The 26,851-nt window shown below is 39.1% G+C and overlaps 1 protein-coding gene across 1 annotated transcript in view; it reads left to right on the forward strand.

Annotated features, from left to right (window-relative positions):
• The window catches only part of SUCLG2 (succinate-CoA ligase GDP-forming subunit beta), a 255,361-nt gene that overhangs the window by 109,724 nt on the left and 118,786 nt on the right, over positions 1–26,851 (forward strand). Inside the window, exons 3-4 of the mRNA XM_070576862.1 lie at positions 22,166–22,265; positions 23,171–23,261. Coding sequence (XP_070432963.1) covers positions 22,166–22,265; positions 23,171–23,261 — 191 coding nt within the window. The remainder of the gene's footprint in view (positions 1–22,165; positions 22,266–23,170; positions 23,262–26,851) is intronic.

The following is a 26,851-nucleotide window of genomic DNA, read 5'->3' on the forward strand; positions in this document are numbered from 1 at the left end:
GTGTAGATGATTTTCTCACTCATTCATATGAGAATCTGAAGAGACCTCTGGTCTCTTCCTTCTCCTGCCATAGTTCCTTCTGCTCCTCCTACCCACATATATTAGCCAGAGAGGGTATACATCATAAAATATGAAATAATGAGTTTTAGTCATGTTTTCAGCACAACAGTTAAAGTATTCTTTAGAGTCAATCTATACTGTGATATTATTTGCTCTCACATAAAAACTTGACAAGTTTAGAGTTGAAAATTGTGAAAGACTACTGAAATCAAGGATTTTTATTTTCTGTCAGCCTGTTTATCATGCATAGAATCTTGACATGTTTTGCTTTATTTTTTTCACCTCCCAGCTGATGAATCTGCCAGAATGAGACTCTGGGGAATTGACAAAATTATACCCTATGATAGGTATAAAAGGACCATCCATCCAATTAACACACTAGCTGGAGTTTCCAGAGGGAGCGCTCTTCCCCCAGCCCTCCCCAGCCTCGGACAGTTACATTTACAGCTTGAAAAACATCGCTTGCTTCCAGTGGGACTGTGTCTTTTACCCTTTGGCTTGGGCAGATTGCAGCTTTGTTTCAGACATTGCCTTTTGGAAATGGGTCAGTAGGAAAGTTCTATTACCAGAAATCATCTGTTTCAAAAGGAAACTATTCTTCCAACCCAGCTCACTGATATGAAATAGAAAGCGCAATACTTTCTGATGCCTGCTCTAAGACTTTCCACCAGGGTGGGAGCATTGAGGAGCAAACATGCTAAAGGCCAGGTGGGACCTCAGTCCTCACCCAACCTCTGCCAAGCGGGAAGCTGGAGTATCAGGACTACAAATGTGGAAAGTGGGACATCTTTCTAGAGAGCTACAGATGCTGTTGAAGTTTCAATTTTCTCCGTGGCATTTAAACTGTGTGATTTTTTTTTTTTTTTTTTTAGTATCAAAGAATAGAAAATTAGTTTTAATTGTTACTTATGAGGCACCATATGGCTACTCTATAATTCTGGCTTCCCATGGAGCTGCATGTGCATATGGAAAATGAAATTAATTGGAAATCACACCCTGAAATCTATTATTAAGTTAATATAGCTAACAGCTTGCGGGGTGTCCTCATACTCAGCGTGATGTAATTGCACATAACAACAAGTAACTATAAACTCATATAGGAGACCAGGAGGGTTAAGCAGAGGTCAAAGGGACAGACTTTGGAAAGGAATAGCATTAATAATGGATGCTGCAGCAAACATTTCAGTTCCTCACCATCTATAAACTCAGGCTAGAGGGAAGCAGTTTAATCATATTCAAATGAATTAATCAGCAGTCTTGTGAATTTCACAGCCAAGGGACTGATTTTTATTTTGCCAAACTAGTGTTGTGGTGAGCTAGGGTCACTCTTGGTAGAATTAGTGACAGTTATTTAAATTAGATGTTCCCAAACTTAACCATGCATCAAAATCTTTGGAACTCTAAAAACACTGAACTCTGAATCTAATTCCTGGGATTTTGATTCATTAGTTCTGGATTTCTGAATTATTAAGAAGCACTATCAGCGATTCCGATACACCTCAAGCCAGGGACGATGGAAACCACTGATTTAAATGATATATCATCGCGTGGCTTGATACCTATATTTAAATGATAAACTCCACAGCTAGTGTGTGTTCAGTTTCCCTAATTTGGTTCCAAACTTTAAAACAGAATAAAATAAGTTAGAATAAAAACATAACCTATGGTCTGATACTTCATTTGGTAAACCTAGAAATAGTGAACAATGTGATGTCTGTGTGCTTTTAATGGAATTTGTTAGTTTACGTTTCTGTCTCCCTTCCAAGACTATGGACTCCGTGAGGGCAGCGGCTGCTGTATTCATCTTGGCGTTCAAGGCAGAGTGCTAGGAAGTCAGTAAATGCTTATGGGCTGTGAATCTGAATGTGAAAAGGGGCAAAAGTGTTCATTTTTAAAATTAACTATATTCTCTTCATTATAGGCATCAGAGACTCTCTATTCATAAGATGATGTTCACAACAGTATTATAAATGGCTACACAATTTGTTTTATTCGTATTTCTTAAAGTATCCAACCTTCTGTTAGATAATTGAGGATAGAATCCATAGATTTGAAACTAAAAAGGAGATTTTTCCTAATCTTTGTTCTTTTCCTGTGAGTGATAGATTTGTAAACCTAAGTTATACATGTAAGAGCTGTGTCTAGAATTCTAGTTGAGAGACTCATTGATCAGACTTTTTGGGTAAATACCAGTCCCGGTAGATGTTTGTGCCAGTGGTGGCTGCTCTTCGTGCATGGTATCAAGGTGCCCCAAGGCTGTATCTATGAAACCTGCTCTTATTTCTGTTTTATCTTCTATAGTTTTACTGTTTCATGCGCCTCACATTGCCTAACAATTACATTTGTTTTCCAATTTCCTTGGGTATGTTACTTCCATTCTTCTATTCCTGCTCTATTTCTGCCTCAAGGCAGAATAGTGTTGAGAAGCTCTTAAATGCTGTACAGATACTGTGACGTTGAAAACGCCTTGTTATCTGGCCCAAAACATGTTGCCTGTGGTAACTGACTGGTTTGGATGTAAGGCAGGGGATCTCATTTATGGACCAGAGGGAAGGAAATAATGTTGTTAAGGCAAACAGCTCAGGCAGAGACAATGGGAAGAAGGACTTTGACTGTCGAGCTGAACAAAGCCGAGGAAGACTTGCAGATATGGTAGCATCATTTGTGGCCTCACCAGCAGAGACCACTAGCTGCCTCTCAATATCAGCACTCCCCTTCTTCCTGAACAATGGAGCCCTGAGGTTTTTTCTTTTTTCTTTTTTTAATTTAATACTTTATTTTGAAATAATTTCAAACTTATGAAGAATTCCAAGTACCATACAAACACTTTCATCCAGATTCTCCAGCTGTTAACATTTGAGGGCAAGCTAAAGATATGATGCCTCCTCAACAAGGAAGCTCTTCCACATCATCAGCCCTCAACCCTCCAAGTCAGGAAACAATGTTGATGTACCACTACCATCCAGTTCACAAAACCCATTCAGATTTCATCAACTGCCCCAGTGGTGTCTCTTTCTTTCCTAAACCAGGATCCAAGTCAGGAACACACATTGCATTTAGCTGTTATGTCTATTCAATCTCGTCCACTCTAGAACATTTCCTTGGTCTTTCCCTGTCTTTCAAGTCCTTGTTTAAAGCTATTCTTCTGTAGAATGTCTCTCAGCCTGGGTCTATCCAGTGTTTCCTCATGGCCAGATTCAGGTCCTACATTCTTGGTAAAAATGCCATAACAATAATGGTGAGCTGTTCACAGTTGGTCACATCGGGAAGTACATGACGTGTCCCACCACTGATCATGTTGGTGTCTTCCAGGTTTCTCTACCTAAAATTTGATATATTTTCGTTGCAATTGATTAGAATCAATGGACAACTCCTGCCTGAATCACTTACCTCTATGATGGTTGCCAGTTGGTGATGCTCATTTGCATCATTTGTGCTATATTTATGAGTTGGTAATCTATAAGGAAGAGCTTTTCCTTCTGTCTTGTTTATTTGTTTATATCAGCAGGGACCTATGAATTCCTGTTTTATTCAGTGGATAGTCATCGTTTCTAAGTCTTTTTGACATGGCTTCACCATTTCTTTGAGCACTTTCTTACTTTCTGGTACAATATGTCCCTGTCTCATCTTTGCCCTTCTCTTGTTCCACGCCTGGTATCAGGCATTTCTCTATGAAGCCTTGGTTCTTTTTAGTAGAGGTGGTATTTAAAAACCAAGGTCTGGGCATGTGCTTGTGCTCGTTATTGTCGAAGTGTCATTGCTTTTAGGCCATCTTGCATTCCCTCCAACATCTTCAGTTTGGGGATGTTGTCAGATATGTCATTGATGTATCTCTATAAGGCACCTCCCCATGTCCCTCAGAAACCGTGTGCCTGGACACCAGCAGGCATACTCCCACTAACTTTGTGCCACTTCCCCTTCTCCCCGTCAGCACCCCTTGTTCTCAGGTACCAGGAGACTCAGTTTTTCAGTAAATACATGGCTACCTGCAGTCAAGACTGTATTTCCCAATCTCCCTTGTGGCTACTTGTGAACTTGTGATTTTAGTTATGGCCAGCGGCAGCCAGTTTGACCATGAAGTGGAGATGATTTGTTGAGGGACTGTGATGGTTGTAGAATTGTGACACCGGTTCTTAACAACTCACCTCTGGACTTACGTGAGAGAAAAATAAACATCTATATTATTTCAAATTTTAAAATTATTTAAAATTTTTGTTCTCTCAACAACTAACATAATTCTAACTCATACTTCCCCTGCTAGATAGGAAGGAAACAAAAAAAATTCTGAATTCCATGAGACTGTAAAGAAATGTATAAAGGAGGCCAGCACCAAATTTATAGAGGAATAGTGAGTGCTGAATTTAATCTCCCTCAATGAAGTGACATAATTTATAGAAGTTTAAAAGAATTACATGATACAAAGGATCCTATGGAATGGCATTAACCTTATCAAGCAATAAGAAAGCCAAAACAAAAACAAAAAACCATGCACGCAGTAAGTAAAGGTAAAAGGTGAAGCCCTACACAGGGTGGCTGGCTTCTACCTGCTGGAATCAGATGGAATTCCGCAGAATTAGGTGGTGGTATAACCCAATGAAAGTAGGTTTTATACAGTCCATGAGGTCACCCAGTTTGAGAGCCCCCATTTGTCTCAGGAGCTGTTAAATATGGTACCAACCTGTCTTGTCAGGAGCACACGAAAAATCACTCCTACCCTGGCTGAGAGAGTGACTTCAATTCCTTAGAGTTGTGACCTCATCTGTGACAAGGGATTTGAAAAGTGTTTCCTTAGTTGTATGTTACTCTTAACCCCAGGTAGGTTTAGAACTTAGTAAACAGATAATAAAACTTCTGAAACCCATATGATTAATCCTAATCAGTTATTATCTGCATACATTTTTAGTTGACGTCTTTGTAATGTTTAAGAGAATTTGGCATATTAAATAACTAAAAGAGTAGGCACTGAGTCCACTTTATAGGTGTAATTGTATAATTGACATTACTGTTGTAATTTTTATTTACATTATGAAAAATGTGTTTTTTTGTTTTGGTGAGGAAGATTGGCCCTGGGCTAACGTCTGTTGCCAATCTTCTTCTTTTTGCTTGAGGAAGATTGTTGCTGAGCTAACATCTGTGACAATCCTCCTCTATTTTGTCTATGGGATGCTGCCACAGCATGGCTTGATGAGTGACATGTAAGGGCTATGCCCGGGATCTGAACCTGTGAACCCCAGGCCAGCAAGGTGGAGCACATGAACTTAAGTACTACGCCACCAGGCCACACCCAAAAGATAAGTTTTTTGACAAAGGTTATAAATAGTATTGTAATACTTTGGAAGTTCACAGAATCTTTTATTTTAATTTGTGAGGGAAGCACTGATTCAATTTAGTACTTGAGAAGGTTTTGCTTGTCAGACCAGACAATTGAAGTGCTTAAGAAAAGAAAATGGATATATTCAGTTTATAAATTCAGTTTAAAATGTTTAAGAAAAATTGAATTTGTAAATGATACTGATTGCTGAAGGGGAGTTTAGTGTGTCCAACTTGAGTGTTTGAGCCTGAGTTGTTTGAATTAATCAAAAGCCCCCTTGAAAGTGAATGTTGAAATTTTAAGTTTATAAATAGAGTGATAAGAATTGCAAGTTGAACTCAATGGCTTATAAAAAAATGGATTTTTAAGCATTTGTCACTTTACTAAAGCAAATATTTATTTTAAAACCGCAAGTGGACTCTTCTTTGCTCAAAGCCACCCTAGATCTCCCAAACACATTAACACATGGAATGTTCCCCTCCTACAGTGGCGATAACCAAAGAACTGTGGTGGACAAGATTGCAGTCCTGCCAGGGACTGGATGCCAGGCTGATCGCCAAAGCTGATTTCTGGTGACACTGTCCATGCCAACATGGTGAGGTTGGGGACTATTGGCCCCCAGCAGATGAGCTACTGCCCCGGGCACCAAGACAATATTCACATCCCCTCTTGGTTGGGATGGAAGGTGTAATAGAAAAAGCATGGGCTGGAGTTCAACACCCCTCAATAAGTCGTTTATTGTCTTTTTAACTCCAGTGTTTCCAGCTGTATTCTGGAGACAATAATTTCTAAATTATGGAAATACTGGGAAGAGTAAAGGTAATAGGTATAAAGCACCCAGTATGTTGCTTGTCACCTAGGAGGGGCTCAGACAACTGTGGCATTTGATAGAAGAAGATGTGAAGGCTGATGAATTAGTTTGGGAACTACTTGGGGCCAGATCAGAGGGTGTAAGGCATAAACCCCATAGTATGTCACATTCATTAGTCATCTGCTATGTCGCCAGGCGTTGTTCAAAGTCTTTACATGAATTACATCCTTGACTTCTCCCTGTAACCCATGAGATATTTACTGTTATCTTCTCCACATTACAGATGAAAAAATTGAGGTTTAGAGAGCTTAAGTGACTTTAAATTTTTACAAAATCAAGTAAAAGTTGAACCAGAATTTGAATCCCAGCAACCCTATGGTAGACAGTGGACTTGAATCCACAGTCTTGTGTTCCTGTGCCGTAGACATTCCTGTCTGCAGTAACAGTGCCTCAGAGAAGGTAGGGCCAGTATTGCCTTTGACTTTGCAGAATTGCTCTGTGACTTTTGCACGCCATCAGTTTGGACTGCTGTCTTTTTTAACGTGCATAATAAAAGTACTGGGGGAGTACACCAGTGGAGTGGGCTTTGTTTTATGATTGGGTATATGAAATCACAAAAACATTTGGTTGCGTAGACAGTAAAATAAATTGTCCTTGAGGCTGTTAATCCTGGTGAGCTACCTGATGGGCGTAGCCTTTCATGCATAGCTCAATGAGAAGTTTTTGTTGCTGCTGTTACTAGGCCATCATCTTTTCTCCATTTTAGTTGGCCGCCATTTACCCCAGAAGCCATCATTAGGACTTCTGGTCAGATGTGAAACTGGATGACTTGCCTTCTCTCTGACCAATGTCACCTCACCCTGCCCCAAATCTCTTTCACTCCCCTAAACTTGAATAGGTGAGGGTAATGGGCAGTCATGCTCAGGTGGCGTGGGTGGAGCTTCAGCTCTGGCTGGATCCTGTGCTCTGGAATTTCTAACTGTGTGTTCTTGGACAAGGGACTTTATTTCTTTGAGTTTCAGTGTCCTGATCTCTAGGAATAGTATCTCCTGCAGAGGGCTGATTAAAGTGAAGATAAATGAGACAAGACGTAAGTAAAGTCCTTTGAACAGTTCTTGGTGGGTGCTTAGTGCTGAGTATGTCGTATCCTTAAGACACATAACAACAACCCAACCACCATAGTAACAATAATAGCAAAGGCAGTAAAGACACTAAAGGACAGATAACCATGTGTCCTAATGCTGATGTACAAAACACCAGCCAAGCTCAGCGTCTAGCCTGCTTCCCAGCTCAATTTCCCTCCCCTGCAGGCTGCCACAGGGCTGGAGAGGTCCCAGTGTCAATGTTGGGGGAGGGAGGCATCTGCTGGTACAAGCCTCGTCCCACTAATGAGGCCCGAAGTTGAGCTGCTCCAGATGGAATCAAATGCTGTGTTCTCTGCCAGGAAGTGTGGAGGATGGGCCAGGGCCATTAGTGCCAGGCCACAGTCGTGGATATCAAAAGGGTGATGGGCTAAAAGTAAGGGAACACTTGGGTCTTGGAACTAAACAAACTGTCCACATGTAAATAAAAACATGGTGTGCATTTGTGGCAAGGGAATCTTGTCTGGGGTCCAGAGTTACTCAGTTTACTTACTAAAGCGATAGTCCCTCTGGGAAGGGCTAAGGCTGTGCTAAATGTCTATAGATTTCGGCTGCTTTTGGAGGCATCTGACTCTTTTTAACCTGATGTGAACTTTATGTTCTTATCAACCATGACCATATTTTATTTATCATTTCTGAATGGTTGGAAAAAATACAAGACAGCATCTTATGTGTTCTTAACCCTTGTAAAAGTCAGTAATAGTAGATTTATTATTTATTATAAAATTACTTTGCCCGTTGGACAGCATATTCATCTTGATCATCATTGTCTACTATTTACTTGATCTTACGATGTAAGTATAAGTATAAGCTGGTATCAGTAAGTATAAGCCAGGCATTGTGTTAAGTACTTTACATACTATACATATATTTTTTTCCCCTCATTTAATACTCATAGCAACTCTGGAAGGTAAGTGCTATTTTTGTCATCTTCATCTTCATCTTATAGATGAAGATGATATCTTATAGATGAAGAATAGAGAAAATTGAGATTCTTTTCTCTGGCCAAGGTCCCTTAGCTGGCAATAAGGGGCAGAGCCTGAGTTCTAATTCTAAGCTCCCTGACCCACAGCTTGTGAACTTGGCCACTGCACCTTGCTCATCTCCACTATGTTTTCTTCTTTAGGAGAGACTTCAGAGGGATGGTAAATTGGTGTATGTAGAAAGGAGATGTTTTAATAATTCTGCACATCTGTACATCTTAGAATATTGGTGCTGAAGGGTACCTCAAGAGGGTACTTCACCCCTTTGTGTCACCCTTAAGAAGACAGATGATTTGAGGAACAGTGACTTATCTTAAGTCTCACAGGGGTGAATCTTCATATTAGTTGCATGGACCTCATGTGAGTGGCATGTCAGATGCAGGTAATTCTGGCAGGCACAGATGTCTGTGCCCCAGGCCCAAGAAACACCACGGCTGGCTTTGAACCGGAGGATGAGCTGCTGACTTGAGAAGTGGCAGGGTTTTGCCACTATCCTCCATTTGGAACCACATCTTCCATGAAATGAGGGAGTGATACATGGTAAGCCCAGTTCAGCTGAAAGGCAGTGTTCTGTGTGCTTCTCAGGCACCCATATAATCTGATGGGTGATAAGCTCATTTAAAAATAACTGTTACTTCCCCTTATTTTCAGAAATAATACATGTTCTTTGTAGCAAATTTTCAGTCGAAAAGAAGAAAAAATTACCTGTAATCTCCCCCTCCCCAAAATAATCAGAGCTAACACTTTGGTATATTTCATTCCATATTTATCCTCAGTTATATATATATATATATATATATATATATATAAAATATGTATAATATAATATATGTGCCTGTACATATATTTAATGGTATGTATTTTGGATTACAGCAAGCTTTTTTAAATCTCCATTTAGCAATATACTGTTACTGTTCTTACCAGGTCAAATAAACATTTTATTTAAATCTGAAAATGTTTTTTCTCTGATTATAAATGGCATAAGCAGTGATTTAAAAAAGTACAAGTAATATCAGAACTATAAAGAAGGGAGTAGAAATTATTTGAACCTTCACTCCCTATAGATAACCACTGTTGATGTGGGTTTAATATCATTTCAGACTTTTTTAGGCATTTATATCTGTATTTTCTTAAGTTTGCAAAAAGGTAATGTACTCTAGTTTATAACACAGATATGTTTTGGCTTTTATCTTTTAAATACTTTCTGGTGGTTTTCATTCAAAAACTCTGCAGGCTTATTGAAAGTCTAGAGTCCCACAATGTTAAGCTTCAGGCAAGTGGCAGTGACATTGACAAGCATAGAAAAGCTTTGGGTTAAAGATTGTCATTTTCATCACTCCATCACTTAAGCATCAGACCAAGGCTCCCAGCCTCATCCTGGCTTTTCTGGAGGTTGCAAGTATCCCCAGGAGAATTCACTTCCCTTTTCAAAATGGAATAGCCACTCCAAAATACCAGGACAGATGTGGTGCAAAGAAACATCTTTGATGCAGCTATTATTGATAGTTTCCCCTGAGCTTACAAAACATCCCTGCTGTAAAATTGCATGTTTTAAAGTAGTTTGTTGTTCTTAAAAAGTTACATGTGCTCATGGTTAAAAAGAAATTCCTTTTGAAATCAGCACTTGGCATATCATTGACTCTGGCTTAGGAATGGTTGAAGCAGGTTTCTGATTTGGAGGCAGTCGGGGTGTGGGGATGCTGATTCCTTTTGTCCATAGCCTTGAATAGTTGCATCTCTGTTGGCTACCTACTAGAGGCCAAGCATTGAATTTTGTGCTGAGGTGTATGAACTTAATATTTTGTTATGTTTAGTTTCAGTGGAAGTTCAATAAGAGGCTCAAGATCCCCGTTGTCAGTGCTGCTCTATTTAGATATTTTGTTCTAAGGACACTCTTGTAATGTGTTCTCGGAAGCAATAATATATTTCTTGATTGGATTTGGGTCATTCAGATATATGCATTTATCAAAACTTATTGAATGGCACACTTCAAATTTGGGTATTTCACTGTATGTAAATTTTCTCTCTCACCAAAAAGGAACCATAAATAAATACTGAACTTTAGTTACTGATAGGGGGGGCTGAAGAATTTAAGGGTAACTGTGCTGATGTCTGCAACTTAACTTTGAAATGCATGAAAATATAAGACAGGCTGTGATGGATGGAGAGATATATGATAAGCAAATGTAGTAAACTGTTGGCAGGTGTAGAATCTGGGTGGTGACTATGGATGTTTACTATCGTTCGGCTTTTTTCTATGTGATTGGAAATTTTCATAATAAAATATTGTGGGGGAACCCATTAATGAGGGTCTATGTAAGGGGGTTAAAGCATAGTCTCTAGAATTATTTTTCTGGCTTAAAAATTCTGACTCTGCTTCTTGCTAGCTGTGTGACTCTGGGAAACTCAACGTCAGTTGGGTTATTTCTTAATATGGATGATGAATACACTTAACACAAATCCCATTCCATGTAAGCTCGTAACAAACACTGTGATGAGGAAGTCACGGTACAAATGAAGGATCATGTGCTGAGGGCCTGCCATGTGCCTTGCACTCTGATGTGATCGTTTTCCGGGGGGATGAGGTGATCTCACTCCATATCACACTGCGTGTGCCCTTCAGTAGAAACAAACGCTAGAGAAGGTGTGAGGGGTGTGATTAGCAAAACAGAGAGTGGCTTTATTAAGTTTGACAGCAACCCTCCCTGGCTCTGTGGATCCTCCTTGGCATGACGTCTCCTTTGAACAAGAAGGGGCTTCGGAGGAGAGGTGGCATCTGCTTTGTTAGACTCTAGCATTCTCGAGTTGATGTTAATTTAGTTGATTGTAAAAATTGCTCCTTTTGGGTAAGGCTAGGTCATCTCCTGTTTGGGGGTTATCTTGTTTTTAGCTCTATAGACAGGTGTCCTGGGAAATTCTAGGGTAGCAAGCTCTCCTCCCCTACCCACAGTCAAATCATGTTGATGTGTTATGACAGCCTGTTCCAGTCTTGTGCTGGGAGGCAAAGAGAAAGGGTCAGGAACCTGGAAAAGGCTGCAGCTTGGTTTAAGGACACCAGCATGGGGGATGAAAAGAGAATATTTCAGGTAATTCTGTGTATGTGCTGTTTGTTTCTGGCTGTCTGATATCATGCTACTGGAAACTAAGGTGGAAAACAGAGTAAAATATTTTGGAGTTGAGGGAGAGTGTGGAGTATAGAACAAGGATTGGCTACAGTTTGAAAGGTGAGTGAGCTGCCAGTGGGTAGGAGGGGTAGACTTATATGCTGGCTTTCCAGCAGCATTAATGAAATGTGGATCTTGAGAGTAAATATCTTGTTATGATTGGGATTTCAAAGACTTCTTAGTTGGTCATGTGTGAAATAGGACTTGATTTCTCTGCCACACTAATACCATTGGGGAACTACTTAAAAGCTGCCAGAATTTTCTTTTAGTCTTACCGATATGGATGCTAGCTAGCTCTTGAGTATTTTCCTGTGTTGTCTTGGGTGTTACAATTCCAAACTCAACTTAAAAATTTTATTATGTTTTCCCCAAGAAGTAAAATGCATACCAGCTTGTTCAAGCATTAATTTCCTGTTTATAACACTTCACCTGACTCCCTCCAGTATGAATTTTTGTTCAAACTGGGCATTTTAAAAAAAGATGCAGAAAGTCCCAGAAGAGACCATCCTGGCTTTAATGCTTCAAAGATAATCAGAAAAGTAGTTCTGAACACAGTCCAAGAAAGCAGGTCCAGGTTTTATGGCTTCTGAGGTCGGGTGTAGAGGGGGTTGATAACGAGTGCTCCAGTTCACAGGGATTAAGTGTGAAAGTCCTTATTTGGGAGTGGTTCTGAGGAGAGTGTGCCAGGAGGTGGAATTTGAAGTCAGTGCCCATCTCTCTGGCTGTTGAAACTGAAGTTAGTTATCTCAGATAGAGTTGAACATGCCCTTAAATACCTTGGAAGCATTACAAAGAAGGGAGGGAGAAAAGGAGGATTGAAGAGAGGGAAAGAGGAAGGAGGGAGGGAGGGAGAAAGGAAGGAAGGAAGGGTAGAACGAAACCAAAGAAAGCTGACAGAGAGAGAAAAGGGAAAAGTATTTCTCAGGCCTTCACAGCCCTTGAAAGTCAGCCAACTATTAACTCTCCCCAGTTCACTGAAATCGCAGGGTTTCATCCTCCAGGATGCAATCTAAAGTCCTCTCCGTGTTTAACATTCAAGCAGTAGACATCGATTTCAGGCACAATGCATGGATCAGGATAGGCAGTAAAAGAATAAGACAGTGCAATTTAAAACTCAATGCAATTTGAAAGCGACATAACAAATTATGCAGGACCTCAATAGATGTGCGTATTGTGGTTCTGAGATCGTTCATCTCTCTTAGGGTGGGTCATTTCTGGCTTCTTCTTACCTCCAGTGTGTCATCAACCACTTTACCAATTTAAAATGGAAAATAAAAGCGTCCTGGATTCCTTTTTATGGCACATCACCAAGCCATTATTTGGAATTCTGTATCTCCGGCATTTGGAACTGTAGCAGATTTTGTCTGGAATATATGTTTATGTGCAGATTGGCAGGGGCTGAACGTATCCTTTATTGCTGCTTTTAAACAGCTGCTTAGTTTGAATCTCACTAACCTCTTGGGGACATTTCATAGGGGCCCTTTGGAGAGTTAGCTTACCTAATTGGCGGCTTTTTAAAGAACTCTGTCAATCTAAATAAAGAGGTAAACTGAGGCAAGCTCAAGAAAATAATGAATTTGTTTGGAAATAGCGGAGGAATTGAATTTGGAACAAGCAGACTATGGTGAACCATGGGCAAGTCCGAAGAGACAAAGGGAAAGCCAACTTTTATTAGGTTTTAGGAGGAAATTGGGGAGGGTTGTTTTGAGTACCAGTTCATTGGAGACGAACAAGCGTTGCAGGTTGTGGCAGTTCTTATTGGCTGTAAGCAGTGGTGAGTGCATCGCTGTTGGGGCAGGGAGCGATTCTTTTCTTAAAAGCAGGAAATGAAATTCCCTTGTGAAAAATGTCCTCCCTTGTACCAAAGAAAGTAACATTTTTAACATCACGGATGAGAAGCTGAGCCGGAGAGAATTTTGTACAAAGAATTCTATACAAACTGACCTCGTATCTTCTTCCTGTTGGTTCTCAGGCCGCAGCAAGTGGTACGTGCACGAGAGCTCCCCCTTCATGGCTTCCTGACTCTGTTTTAAATGAGGTTTTCCTTTCTTTATTTTCACATCGCCATGATAAAATTGGAGATCTTAAAAGCACTTAGGATAAAATGACTAAATTTAACAAAGACCATAATTGTGTTTTTGTATCTATCTGCTTTTCTTGAATATAGGGAAATAAACTTCAATACGTAGAGGTTTTCTGAAGATCTGAAATGACAAATGTGAGTGCTGAATCCTGGCGTGCTTTACTGCTTAATTTGAAGTGGGGCCCTAGTGATTTCTAATTTAAATAGGTAATTAAGAAAGCCAAACAAATATAGATAGAACAGCAATGTAGGCTTTCTTATTTGTTTATTCCTTCCTGTCTCCACCTCCCCCACCCCCCCATCCCCAACCCTGTCTATCTGGAAAACTCACAACTCTTCTTAATGGCTCTTCTCTCTTCTCTGCTGCTCAGCCTGACTTGACACTGTTTCCCCTTCTCATGTATTTGATTCTTAATATTTATTATAGCATTAATATATTTCAGTAGTTATTTGTTTTTATCTGTTTCCTCCAGTAGATTTTAAGATTCTGACTTTTTCTTTTTCTTTAAATTCCCGCAGAGAAGTGCTCAGCAGAGGTTTTGAAAGGGCAAAACTTCTTCCTGCCACTCTTGATTTTCTTGTATCACACTTTAGGCGGTCGTGTTGTAAGATCTTGAGCCATGTTTCTTGAAGAGATCTCCCGTCAAATACAGGCCTCCCTGACCCCATATCATAAAACTGTAAAGGCTGATTGGAAGAGAACATTTAAATATTCAGGACAAACCACAATGGATAACTGCCTACATTTATCTCACATTTTAAACTGTTATTTTTATGAAAGCACATGATAATTGCAAAAAAAAAATTTAAATTGGTACTGAAAAGATGTAATGCTCCACCCATAATACCACTCCCTACCTGCTTAAGATAACCTGTTAATAATTCAGTTGTTGTCCATTTAGATTTCATTATGACTATATAATGATTCACAAATGTGAGTATTTATTTTTTTTAAGTAATAATCATTAAGGGCCATTTAAAGCTTATAATGTATGTGGGGGGCATTTTCCCATGTTCATACATAAAGATATACTTCATCATGGTTAGTGGATATATATTATTGTGTTACTTCAGTATGTGGATATATAAAATTTATTTTTCCAATCCCAAATGTCCAAATGCTCATGGGCATTTTGGTGTTTTTTAGTGTTTCATCATTATAATTACACTGCAGTGAAAATCCTTCTTTCTGTAGTTGATTTTCATAGAAGTGGGGTTTCTCTACCAAAGGGTTTTCTGTGAGCAGTGGGCAGATGGACTCCTAATTGTCTTAGAACATTCCAAGTGCTTCTTACCCATCATGAATTTTTCAGGAGCGTGGAAGAGATGCCTAGTCCTATTCCTTGCTTTGCACTGGGCTCAGGAATTGGTGAGAAGGATTTTGAATGCACTCTGTAACTGGGAAATCAGGCATGTACAGACCTGTCTGGAGAAAGGATCTGTAAAGAGCAGAGCTGGTTAGAGAGGCAAGGGGTTCCTGCAAGATGCTCTATGTGAGTGAGGACAGGAGATGTCTGGGCAGCAGAGGCTGCAGCTCTAGGGGCACAAAGATCTCAGGTTTGGGGTGAGGTGGTGCCTGATTGAGCTTGAGTCTCCCCTGGAGAGTGTGTGTCCTCAGGGGTAGAGACTGTGCTGTTGAGCAAAATAGAGGCACCCCCTCTGTATCTCTGGGGGCTCAGGCACTCTGCTTGAGAAGCTCTTGAAAGGACCCTCTTGTGAGAAGCTGAGGGATCTTCGTTGGTTGCCGAGAGGGAGAGGCCTAGAGGAAGCTGGTGGTGGTGTGGTCAACAGACCGTGGGCAGCAGAATGAGGCCAGTGAAAGGCAGTGGAGCTGTCTCCAGACAGTAGCATATGAGAACATCTCTCACCAGATGGACAGCCAGGTAGAGGAATTGACTTAAAGAAAAGAAAACAGGGAAAAGGCAAGAGTTCTAGTCAAGATGGTGGGAGATCTTAGAATACTAATGATATTGCTGTGAAAGTGAAAGAAACATCTTTAAATATGGGTGCAACCAGGCAGTGTGTATATTACATACATTTTAAATTTCATAGTCCTTTCAATTAACTCTGAAAATAACCTTCATGAGTTTATTTTCCCATATTAGTTCTGGGCATTGCCACCTTTTCCCCCCTCTTTATCATCACTGGTTAAGGTTAACAGGAGATCCCCTTTTATGTCTCTATTATCAAGTAGCTTCCGCTGTCTGCTACTAAAGGACTGATATGCCCTGACCGAGGATAGGTTCTGAAGCCACTTAGAAAAATTTCAGAGCTGTTAATTCTGAACCTGCAACAGTAATGGGCTTTGCCTTCAGATGTCTTTATCATCATCTGTAGTAATTTATACTGTGTCGACTTGGTTAAGGTGGAATTACATTTCCCAGAATCTCTTTCCCTATATAATTTCAGGTTAGAGTTGACCAGATTTGGAATTTGCACAGAATTTGGAGGGCAGCCATTACCATCTGATGGGATGATGGACAGATATAGACATGCTGGAAAGATGGCCCATGTTCCTCTCTGCTCCGTATCCGGCTATTTTCCCTACTGCTGACCTTGCTGATCAGCAGAGACCCAGACCCATCATGAGATGATGGCAACAAGTCCCATACCCTTCTCCACAGCTCCTGGATGTGCTGGTTTCTGTGGTTGGCAGGTTGGTGACTCCTGTGATCCTCCAGCCCCCACCTTCAGACCTACCCTTTCTCAGCATCTCACGGAACTGTGTCATCTTTAATTCCTGTAATAAATCCCTTATCCATAACTCATAGTAGTTCTGCTTCCCTAACTGAACCCTGGATGAACACATATTTGCCTTGAAAATCAGAGAAAAAATGATTTTTTTATAGCTAGTCCTCCTTTATCCTTCTTTCCCTTCAAATGTACCACAAAATACTGTAGAAATACTGTTGGTCTTCGTGAATGCTTTTCATCTTCCATAACCGTTTCTAGGATCTGTTGAGGTTACAAATGTCACACAGGTATTTTTATTATTAATGTATATCATTAATCCATCTTGTAATCTGTAAGACCACAGTAAAATTTTCTTCTGGCAATTTCTTCTTTGGAAGAAACTTTTTTCCTGAAAAATCGTCATTTTTAAAGTGGTTTAATTTGCAGAAGATTTGTTTAATGTCCTGTGGTTGCAATCTTGTAGTATTAGAAATTCTTTGATTAGCTACAGGTGCTTGAATAAGGTCACGTGGATATTTTTGCCATCAATTTTAGGAGGTTCTATCCTTAAGCTTTCTTATAGAAGTATGTCTTTTAATCTAATAGGCAAACTCTAGGATTGGTTTATTGTATTAAACTACAGAAAGAGTAAGTTATGACAACTGAATCAAGCTTCTCTGGAGGTAATTTTTATCTAGCTTTAAAAATTTTATCACCACGGAGTGTGTATTAATGGTTGTGAAAGCAATTAATAACATCAGTGACAAGATCAGAAGAGTAGGCTAATTTATCATTATAGATTTTAATGAGGCCTGTAATCTAGTAATAAATATATAATGTTTTTAAAAGTATGGCAATATGAAAAAATGATTTATTAGGAATTTTTATAGGAACTAAAATTAAAATTACTCCCTTGAAAACAAGAACATGTTCTGTGTTAAGATAATATTATTATTTTCATTATAATCAATAAGTTGTTCAAAGTGGCATTATCATGCTCCCACAGTATCCAAATGAAGGAATTATTTTAGATAATGTGGAATTAATTGGCTACCATGTTCAATAGGATATTTAAGATATAAAACTTACATAAAAGCTTTATCACTAAAGGATTTCTTAATGTGAAATAATGTCTTCTTGGACAGTTTTCTATTTGTATCACAAAACCCCTGTCCTAGAGATGATCTTGTTTCCATCTTTTACTTATGTTTATAAATCACTGTTTTAGGTATGTGCAGTTTGCATCTTTGATGGCTAACAGTCTGGTGGAGAGCCAGGTGTCTCTAATCCTAATTCAGTCTAGGGTTGTGACCAATGGGGAAGTGGCATATTCTAATGTCTTGTATGTTTGGAATTCTCTGTCCCAACTTTGGTGAGCCCATCTCAGATATGTTGAAAGTTGAAATAATTGTTTCCGTCTTAGAGATGTCATTGGGCATATGGAAAGAGTCACCACAGTATTATCTTATTCCTAGCAACCTAGTTACAACTTGAGCAAATAGGAGTCAATCTATAGGAGATATTACATTAATGACTGAAGATGAGTAATTCTCCAATTTTATGTTCAGGTTGTGGTGTCATAGTGAAAACACAGAAGTTAGCTCATTTCCTTTTGGAAATTGGCGCTTAGGCCTCTAACTTATCACCTTGTAACTGTGTGTTCTTCATAAAGGTTTATCTTTCCATAATACCCTTCTGCTCTTCTCTTGCCTCACTTACTGCCTTCTCCTTGCCTTCCTATAGTAGATGAATCTGAAATACATTTTAACTTTCTCAATTCAGGATTCTATCAATCCTCATGAAAGGTGATTGTCATACTAGAAATTACACCAAACAGCTGTGCTGAAAAGTGGCTGTTCCAATTTTGCTCCAGATAGTAAACCATAGAAATCCTAGTCCCCCCAACCAGTCCCGTATTTTTGACTCCCAGCTGAGGATCCTCAGAGTGATCAGCTCACTGCAGTGTTGCTGTGTAGAGTGCCACGTTTGGTACTTAGGAAAGTATTAGATTTTGGAAGAGAGCAATGCTGAGTAAAATCCAGTTGAATAACGCAAATATTTGCTTCCTCACTAAACTGTTTAAAAAGGATGGTTGAAAATAACTTACCAATATTCTTGATTAACATTTTCAGACATTTACCATGGCCCATTTGCATTATGGTTCTGAACTACATCTTGTGGACATTATTTTGCATAAATGTGTTTTCAGAATGTCATCTCTAAAAAGCAAAGTGAACCAGTTTTATAAAGCTTGCCTAATTAAAGACGTTTCTTATTTACCCTATTTAGGTTATGCTTTCCTTAATGAATTTAATTTTTTTTCTTTTAAATTTAATAATGCTTCCAAGAATGTTTATTATCCAGCATGGGACTATTGGGGGACTATAAGAATTGGTATAAAACTGGTATAAAGTTGGTATAAAACAGTATTACTGTAATTAGAATGACACTTGTTGTGGTAAAAAAATGAGAGGAAAAGAGACAACATTATTTTAATGCAGCTAATAGAGTGAAACGAGACCATGGAGTGAGGTTTTTTTAGGCTTTCTAAGTGACTATAAATATCGTTCTCTTAACTGGTGTGGTATTTGACAGTCTTACATAGCTATAAGTTTATCAAATATGTCTCTTACAGTGCTTTTTCTCCTAAATATTTATAAATTATAGTAAACTGGTTCTCATCAGACTGAGTAGAAACCTAGCTGTGAGCCCTGCTTGTTATCAGAAACTCACATGAAAAGGAACAAAAGAGAGTGAATGTGTTGCATGTTTAGGCTACTGCATATAAGAGTAGCAGTTAAGAGCAAGGAATTTGGAGTTATATAGACCTGGATTTTACCGCCTCAGAACCCAGTAATATGGCTATCAATGTATAGGTGCCATCTATTTCCACACAAGACCTTTTAGAGTCAGTGTTTTTTTCCCCCTCCATCTCTTTTTAGCTTGTTATCTTAAAGTATGATTAAATCATCTTATGTATGCAGACAAAAATTGAATTTGTGTATGGGATATTCCTTAGTAATTATGTTTGGGAATGGGGAGGTAATGTAAAAAAGAAATCTAGAGATTTGTGTGAGTTTTTGGAGAAATGAGATCTTTAAATAAAATGGAAACAGTGACATTAAGTGTAGATCAACTTGGTAAATGCTGAATGAAGAGACTAGTTACTGTTCAGTAGGATTTGGTCACTTTACCTAATTTTCAGTACTTTGGGTAAATAACCACATGAATTCAATTACTATTTGTGAGTTTCCTTCAAGATGAGAAAACTTCCTTTACTTTTGGCTACTGACCTTCTCTACTGATTTAGCACTTGAAATCTAGCCAGAAGAGATGTTTATAGTGATGAAGTTGTTTTTGGCCTAGGGTATAAATTGCAGAAGATGTACCTAGATTGGATATAGTGTTTTTCTATTTACCCCGATATGTGGCTGTACAGTCTCCGAAGTGGTTGCTTGGTCTACAAGCTGGGTGGCATGGAGTTTGACATGTGGTCAAATGGTAATACGTACGTTTGACAACACTTCATGGAGGTCACAGCTGTTTCTGTGTCTTGACATTTAGTGCCTAAAGCTTATCTAATCAAGCCTGTGTAATGCCAATTAACAATGCCCAATTAGATATGCTGTCCGGCCTTCTAGTTTTGCTCTTGGCAGGCTTGGAGAGGAAAGCATCTTTCTCCTGGATGACAAGGATTTGAAAAATGGTAATGGCAATCGAATGCTGGTTATCCTTTTCAAGATCTGAAAGAAATCATGATTAAAAACTTGAATAGGCAACAAAAAAGTGTTTTTTCCACTTGATGTCTTGAAAAGAGAAATTGGAAATGCCTTCCTATATACCACTTTTTTAGTTAATTGCTGGAAATAACTATAATGATGATAGCTATCATATTTTGACTCTTTTTTTTTTTTTTTTTTAATGCACCGGGCATTGAGATAAGCGCTTGACCTACTATATATCATTTATTCTTTACCTGATCTTAATACTAGATTACTTTATTATGACCATTTTACAGATGGGCATGCTACTTTTATCTTTCTGAATCTCAATCTCCTCTTCTCCACAAAGAAAGTGCTAGGCGGAGTGGGAGATTTTAACTCAGGTCTGTTTAACTTCAAAGTCCTGTTTACTCCTGTTCTTACCTGCAGTAGCCTAAATATCCAATAAATCCATTTTACTGGGTTCCTTTCCTGGTGACTTTTTGATAATGAGCAGTCATCATAGCTTGCCTTCTACTCAGTTTGATGGGAACCAGTTTATATAAGACATGATTTGAGTGACGTTATAATGGTTCATATCCAGGGCAGAAACAATTGTCATAAGGTACATAAGGCAGCAAAGAAAGACCTATAGTTTGCTTCTGAGAAGAGGTGAACCCTGATTTTCTGAGTGTAAGCAAATATGGGAGAAAGGAAGACCAACTAATAAAGACAATGGATCAGTTGGAGTGACTATCTTATTCAATGCCTTCATCTCAATCTCCTCTTCTCCACAAAGAGGTGTCATGGTGTCAAATCCTTCTGTAGCTCCCCTTTGCCCCTGTGGCTCCTTGTATTTGAACCTTTTCCTGCCTGTCTATGAGTAATAACAACGACAGTTAATAGCTGAAACAGCCAACTCTTATGAGGCTCTCACTTTACGTGAATGGTGGCAGATACCAACAATTTTTTTTTTTACCATCTCTGCTCCAGTGGAAATAATCCTCTTCATTCTTTATAATATACAGAGGTAATACATGGACTAATTGATTGTGGCAATAGTCTTTCATTAATGATGTGAGTTTTCAGGCTCTTGGGATAAAGTGTTTGCATATATTATCTCATTTAATTCTTAAAGCAATCCTCATCGTTTCACAATTGAGTAAACCGAGTCTCAGAGACATTAAGTAAGTTGCCCAGTGTCACACAGCTGGGTGAGGGATGAAGGCTGGATTGAAACCTGGGTATGCAAATTCTAAACCTGGTATGCTGAACCAGAAAACAATTAGAACCTTCTAGAAGGTTGCCTGACTTAGTTTTCTGATTTTAGACAAAAATGAATCCCAAACAGACAATGCCAGCTTGGCCTGAAGATGAGTCCTATTTGGTTTATTAAACATATTTGACTTGAAGGCTGCCTTTTTTCTTTGTTGTTTTTCTGGTAGTTGGGGAGCAGAGCATTCCTGTTTGCAGTAGGCCCCATCTCTATCACTGGGCTGCTTCCTACACCCAGCTTTCCTGCCAGGCCCATAAACATATTTGAGTTTATGACTCTAGTCTCAAAGGTCATGAACAGACAGTTCACTCTTTCCTTGAGTGTGTTGAGAAATGAAGATTCCACAACCACTTTCTCCTACGATGTTGTGTTTCCCTGCCAACGTCTAAAAAATATCCCTTGCTTTTAGTTTTAATCAATTTCCTCCCCCCTTATCCAACCCTATCAAAATAGAGAAGAACAACTCAGAAAACAGTTGGTTTCCAAGAATACGGTTATTAAATTAAATACTCTATTTGCATCTTGTCTTTAAACCTTTCCCCCGTGTAACCCAGTCTTCCGTTTGACATCTCAGATGGCTGACAGGTAGTTAGCTTCTCTGACTGGCAGATTGGTGCTTCTGCCACACGGGAGTGTCATTAACAGTAAAATTAGTACCTCTGGCTTGGATTTATTTAGCATCTTCTGACACTCCAAAGAGCAAGGGAACACATGCCTTGCTTACCCTTGGGATGGTAGAGTATTAGATTAAACTGGTAGGAAATATTTGAACATCCTCCATAAACAGACTTTGTGTTTAGGCACATTGATGTTTTTTGAAGTTCTTTATTGCCTTCGTTTTCAAAGTTGGTCTGAGAGAGCTTTTACCACCTTTGGAAGTTGTATATCGTTACCACTTTCCTTGTTGTTTAAAAAAGAAAGGATTTTAAATCAGCTACCAACACTGGATTTTCTTTTTCAGATGCAAAAGAAATTGTTTTAAAAGCACAGATCTTAGCTGGAGGAAGAGGAAAAGGTGTCTTCAGTAGTGGTTTGAAAGGAGGCGTTCATCTAACAAAAGAGTAAGTCTGGAAGTTTTAATTCCCTTGTCTTTGGGCCAAGCACATATGGAAGATCTTGCTGGTGATTGAAAGGAGCACTGAAAAAGAGGGTTGGGGTGGGGTGAGGAGCAAGAGGTAGCAAGCAGAGGAAACAAATTACAGGTAGAGGGGTCTGGCAAGGCCCGTTTTCCTTCTGCTTCCATAAAGGGATTTTTCTTCACTGACTGGTGAAAACTTGACACTCCTCCTCTCCTAGAGAATCAATGGTTTACCATAAATCTTGGAAAGGACACCACTTGCAAATTAAATGCTGCTTCCATAATGTCACTGCCCTGTTCAAGAACCTGCAGTGGCTCCCCATCACTAGTGGTGTGAGTTGTCCCTCCCGTGTGATGGTCCAAGCCTTCCTTTATCAGAGCCTATCTGTTCAGCTTTATCTCCAGTATCTCCCAGGCCTGAACCCTTTCCTCTCCTCTCCTTCCCATACCTTTTCATTATTTGCTTTGATCCTTACCCCCTCCCTTTCCCTCTCATGAGTCAGTACTTCCCAAACTGCCCACTATCTAGTCTTTGTCATTCAACTCTTATCTAAATCTGTTACCTATTTTGGCACTGTCTCTTTACTATGACTGTAACTTATTTGGGGATGGAGGAAGGCAGAGGTCAGCAAGCAGCTTTTCTTTTCTTCCTCCCCTTCCTTCCTCCCTCTGTCGTTCTCATTCCTTCATATCTGTTTTGCTCTCAGTGTGCCTCTGGTACATTGGCACATAGTATGACGAGCAGAAAGCCCCGTGAATTCCTTGAGGGTAGAGGTGGACCCTGTGCAGTATAGACATGAGGATATAATATAGACTCTGCTTTAAAATGGTTTTCAACGTGGACGTTGATTTTCCTTTCTTTTTCTCTCTCTCCTTTTTTTCTCTTAGTCCTAAAGTTGTGGGACAGCTGGCTAAACAGATGATTGGGTATAATCTAGCAACAAAACAAACTCCAAAAGAAGGTGTGAAAGTTAACAAGGTAATGTGAATGCTTTTGGTCATTTTCCATGCATGTGTTAAAAAAAAAAAGAAAAAATCATACTTCTGTTTTGATAGAATCTAATGAAGCAGTGCACTCTGGCGATGTGCCATTTTATTCTTTAAACCTCATTTAATCTGTTTAGAATGTGGTATGACTTTGAGGAGAAATAAAGAGGGTTCTATAATAGTTACAGTGTTTGTTATTATTATCAGCATTTAGCAAAAGCGGGTGGGTGAATGACCAGAGCAGTAGCCTGCCCTTTCAGAGAACAGACAACAGTCTGTTTAAAACTGGAAAGCTCTTCGTATGATAGCTCCTGTACTCAGTGAGGGACATTCCTGCTCCCCTGCAGCCTCACCCTGTGTATCGCAATTACCTGTCATGGTTGTTTTTCTAAGTGTTCCTACACCTTACTTTGAGATTACTACCATCTTGAGCCACTGTTGTTGCTTTGAATATTGTAAATTTGTAAGTGTAATAGTGAGGTCTGTTGGGGCATCCAAGTGTACATAGGGTGCGTGCACAGCTGTGTGCGTTTGCGCACGTGTGTGCACACACAGAAAATAAAGCCCAGAGCAAAGTGGCCTGCTTCCGTCATGACATTGTGAGTGGCAGGGCTGAAGCCAGAAATAACTCTTCCTCCTATCCATCTGTTAACCTTTGCTATACCCTCCTCATGTATGGAGACGCCAAAACTGGCTACTTGATTTGCAGGACCCCGTGCAAAATTAAATGTGGGGACCCTCGTTCAAGTTTCAAGTCAGGTACAGCAGAACATTAAACCAAGAGACCAAGAGTGGGACCCTTCTGAGCATGGGGCCTTGTGCATCTCCACAGGTCACACACCCCAGCCCTGGGAGGCACAGTTGGTTAGCAGTCCCTGTCGTAACAATGAATTAGGGCCCAACATTTTGGGGAGACAATGGTCTGCTCTGTTGACACAGCATCACAGTTGATGATCTCCACCAGTGTGCCATGTTTGGGGAAACTGAGGCAGTGCATTCTATTTTTACTTTCAGAGAGAGTTGCGTGGAAAATTCTTGATATAATGGGGAAAAAAAAATCACCAGCTGGTGCTTAGTGTACTGTAGGAGGGTCTATTCTGACCCAGAAAAGGGCACGGAGCTGGTGGGAGATGGGGATACTGGCAGCTCATCAGCTCCTTCTCTCTGAGAGCACAGGGCCTTTCCAAATGTTACGGAAGCAAACAAAGAAAACAGGTTATGGTTATTTCCCTTTCCCGCTGCCTCTCAGGTAGATGCAAAAACTGTTTAAAATTCAAAAGCGTTTTTTTGATTTGTTTTTCTTCTTCCCACACAGTATTTTCATTTCCTTTTTAAATCTGGTTGTGAACCTTTACCTGTGTTACTTCTTCAAATTTGTCCACAGAGCACATGATTACTATTTTTCTTTATAGTAATTCATTGTCTTATATGGACACATAGATTTTTAGATTAAAGTTTGTGATACTTTTTAAAAGCATGTGAAAATACGCAACGAAGATTCACACTATATAGATAATCCGTAAAATTAGTCTGTAGATAGGTTCCTGGAATACGGGAGATAAGTGCATTTTTGTAAATTGAGTCATTGCCAAGAAACTACTAGAGTGATTTATTTTTAAGTAGTTTTTTTTTCTGATTGCAAAAGTGATTAACGTATGTAAAAAATTCCAATAGTATAGAAATATAAAAATTAGAAAGTAGAAGTTGCTTGTATTCTCACCACCGAGAAATAATTGACATAATATTGTTTCTGTCCTTTTGCTCTGTAAAATGTATGTTACCACATCTCTGTAACAACAACATTATATTCAACTTTAAGGAACGGGCATTTTTTGTTTATGGGATCTTAGACATCAATCAGAAGTCCCCATCTTTTCATGTGCCTGTTGGCCATCTGTATATCTTCTCTGGAAAAAAATGTCTGTTCAGATCCTCTACCCATTTTTCAATCAGATTGAAAAGATGTTCAACATCACTAATTATTAGGAAAATGCAAATTAAAACTACGGTGAGATATCACCTCATGCCCATCAAAATGTCTGTTATTAAAAAGACAAGAAATAACAAGTGTTGGAGAGGATACAGACAAAAGGAAACCCTTGTGCACTGCTGGTGGAAATGTAAATTGCTGTTGCCACTATGGAAAACAATATGGAGATTCCTCAAAAAATTAAAAATAGAACTACCATATGATCCAGCTATTCCACTTCTGAGTATTTATCCAAAGTCCAGGAAAATACTAATTTGAATAGATATATACACTCGTATGTTCATTGCAACGTTGTTTACAATAGCCAAGACTTGGAAACAACCTAAATGTCCATCGATGAATGAATGGATAGAGAAGATGTGGTATATGTATACAATGGAATACTACTCAGCCGTAAAAAGATGAAACCTTGCCATTTGCAACAACGTGGATAGACCTTGAGGGTATTATGCTAAGTGAAGTAAGTCAGATAGAGAAAGACAAATACCATAAGATTTCACTCAAATGTGGAAGGTAAAGAAACAAACACATAGATAAGGAGAATAGATTGATGGTTACCAGAGGGGAATGGGTTGGAGGGAGGGTGAAAAGAGTAAAGGGGCGCGTGTGTACAGTGGTGGATAAAAGCTAGACTTTTGGTGGGGAACACATGTATTCTATATGGAAGGTAAAATACAATGATGTACACCTGAAATTTATGCAATGTTATAAATCGATTAAAAAAAAGAAGTCCCCAGATTATGGAAATTTTGGGTTTCTAAATTTGTTTGAGAAGCTATATAATACATCTGTACACATGGGATATTTTTTTCTCAATCTGTGCCAGTGTGTTTGAGTATGTTCCTTAGGATAGTAGTAGGGGACGTGAAACAGTACTACTCCTCATGTGCTCCATGATTCACTGTCAGTAATGGTTACTGCTCTGCAATGAGTTAAGTTCCAAAACTCAGTTTACCTTTATTCTTATCTAATCACAGTCCTGTTACAAATAGTTTGTGCACTGGTACTCACCCACAGCCCGTAATTTGAGTAGCACAATATTGAAAGCAAAGAAACAAACAAAAATATGTTCAGTGGTCAAATAGGGTAAAGTAAGTTAAAAAGCTTTCCATGCTGGAGGACTCCACCAAAGGGTGTGTTGACGATATTGTTTGTGTCAGTCACAAGATGAAGCTTTTGTGAAATGTAGCTAACTGAGCTCTTCATGGCATGAGTGTTCATGGAGTCCATTTAGATTCTCTCTGTAATAGTTCCTGTAATATTCTGACATCCTGGGTCATATGTAATAATGTTAAAAAATTGGCTTTTATATAAAATTTCTTGAATTATCTATTGACAACCATCATTTTCCTGGGGATGTTTTCTTAAAGAGTTTCTACCAAGCAGGAGCTGTTTGAGACAGCAGCTGGTCTTTACAAACAGAAATTTGATGGAATGCAGAGCACATCTGTCAACAGTTTAGAAGATTAAGAATAGGACTCTTGAATGACACTTATCCGAAAAAGTTACAATGTTGTGTTGCTTCTAAGAATAACTACTGAAAGTCATTAAATCTTATACACGAGTCTAGCTCTGTATTAGAAAGTGAACTT

Source organism: Equus przewalskii, chromosome 15, assembly GCF_037783145.1.
Source record: "Equus przewalskii isolate Varuska chromosome 15, EquPr2, whole genome shotgun sequence".
NCBI classification, from domain to species: Eukaryota; Metazoa; Chordata; class Mammalia; order Perissodactyla; family Equidae; genus Equus; species Equus przewalskii.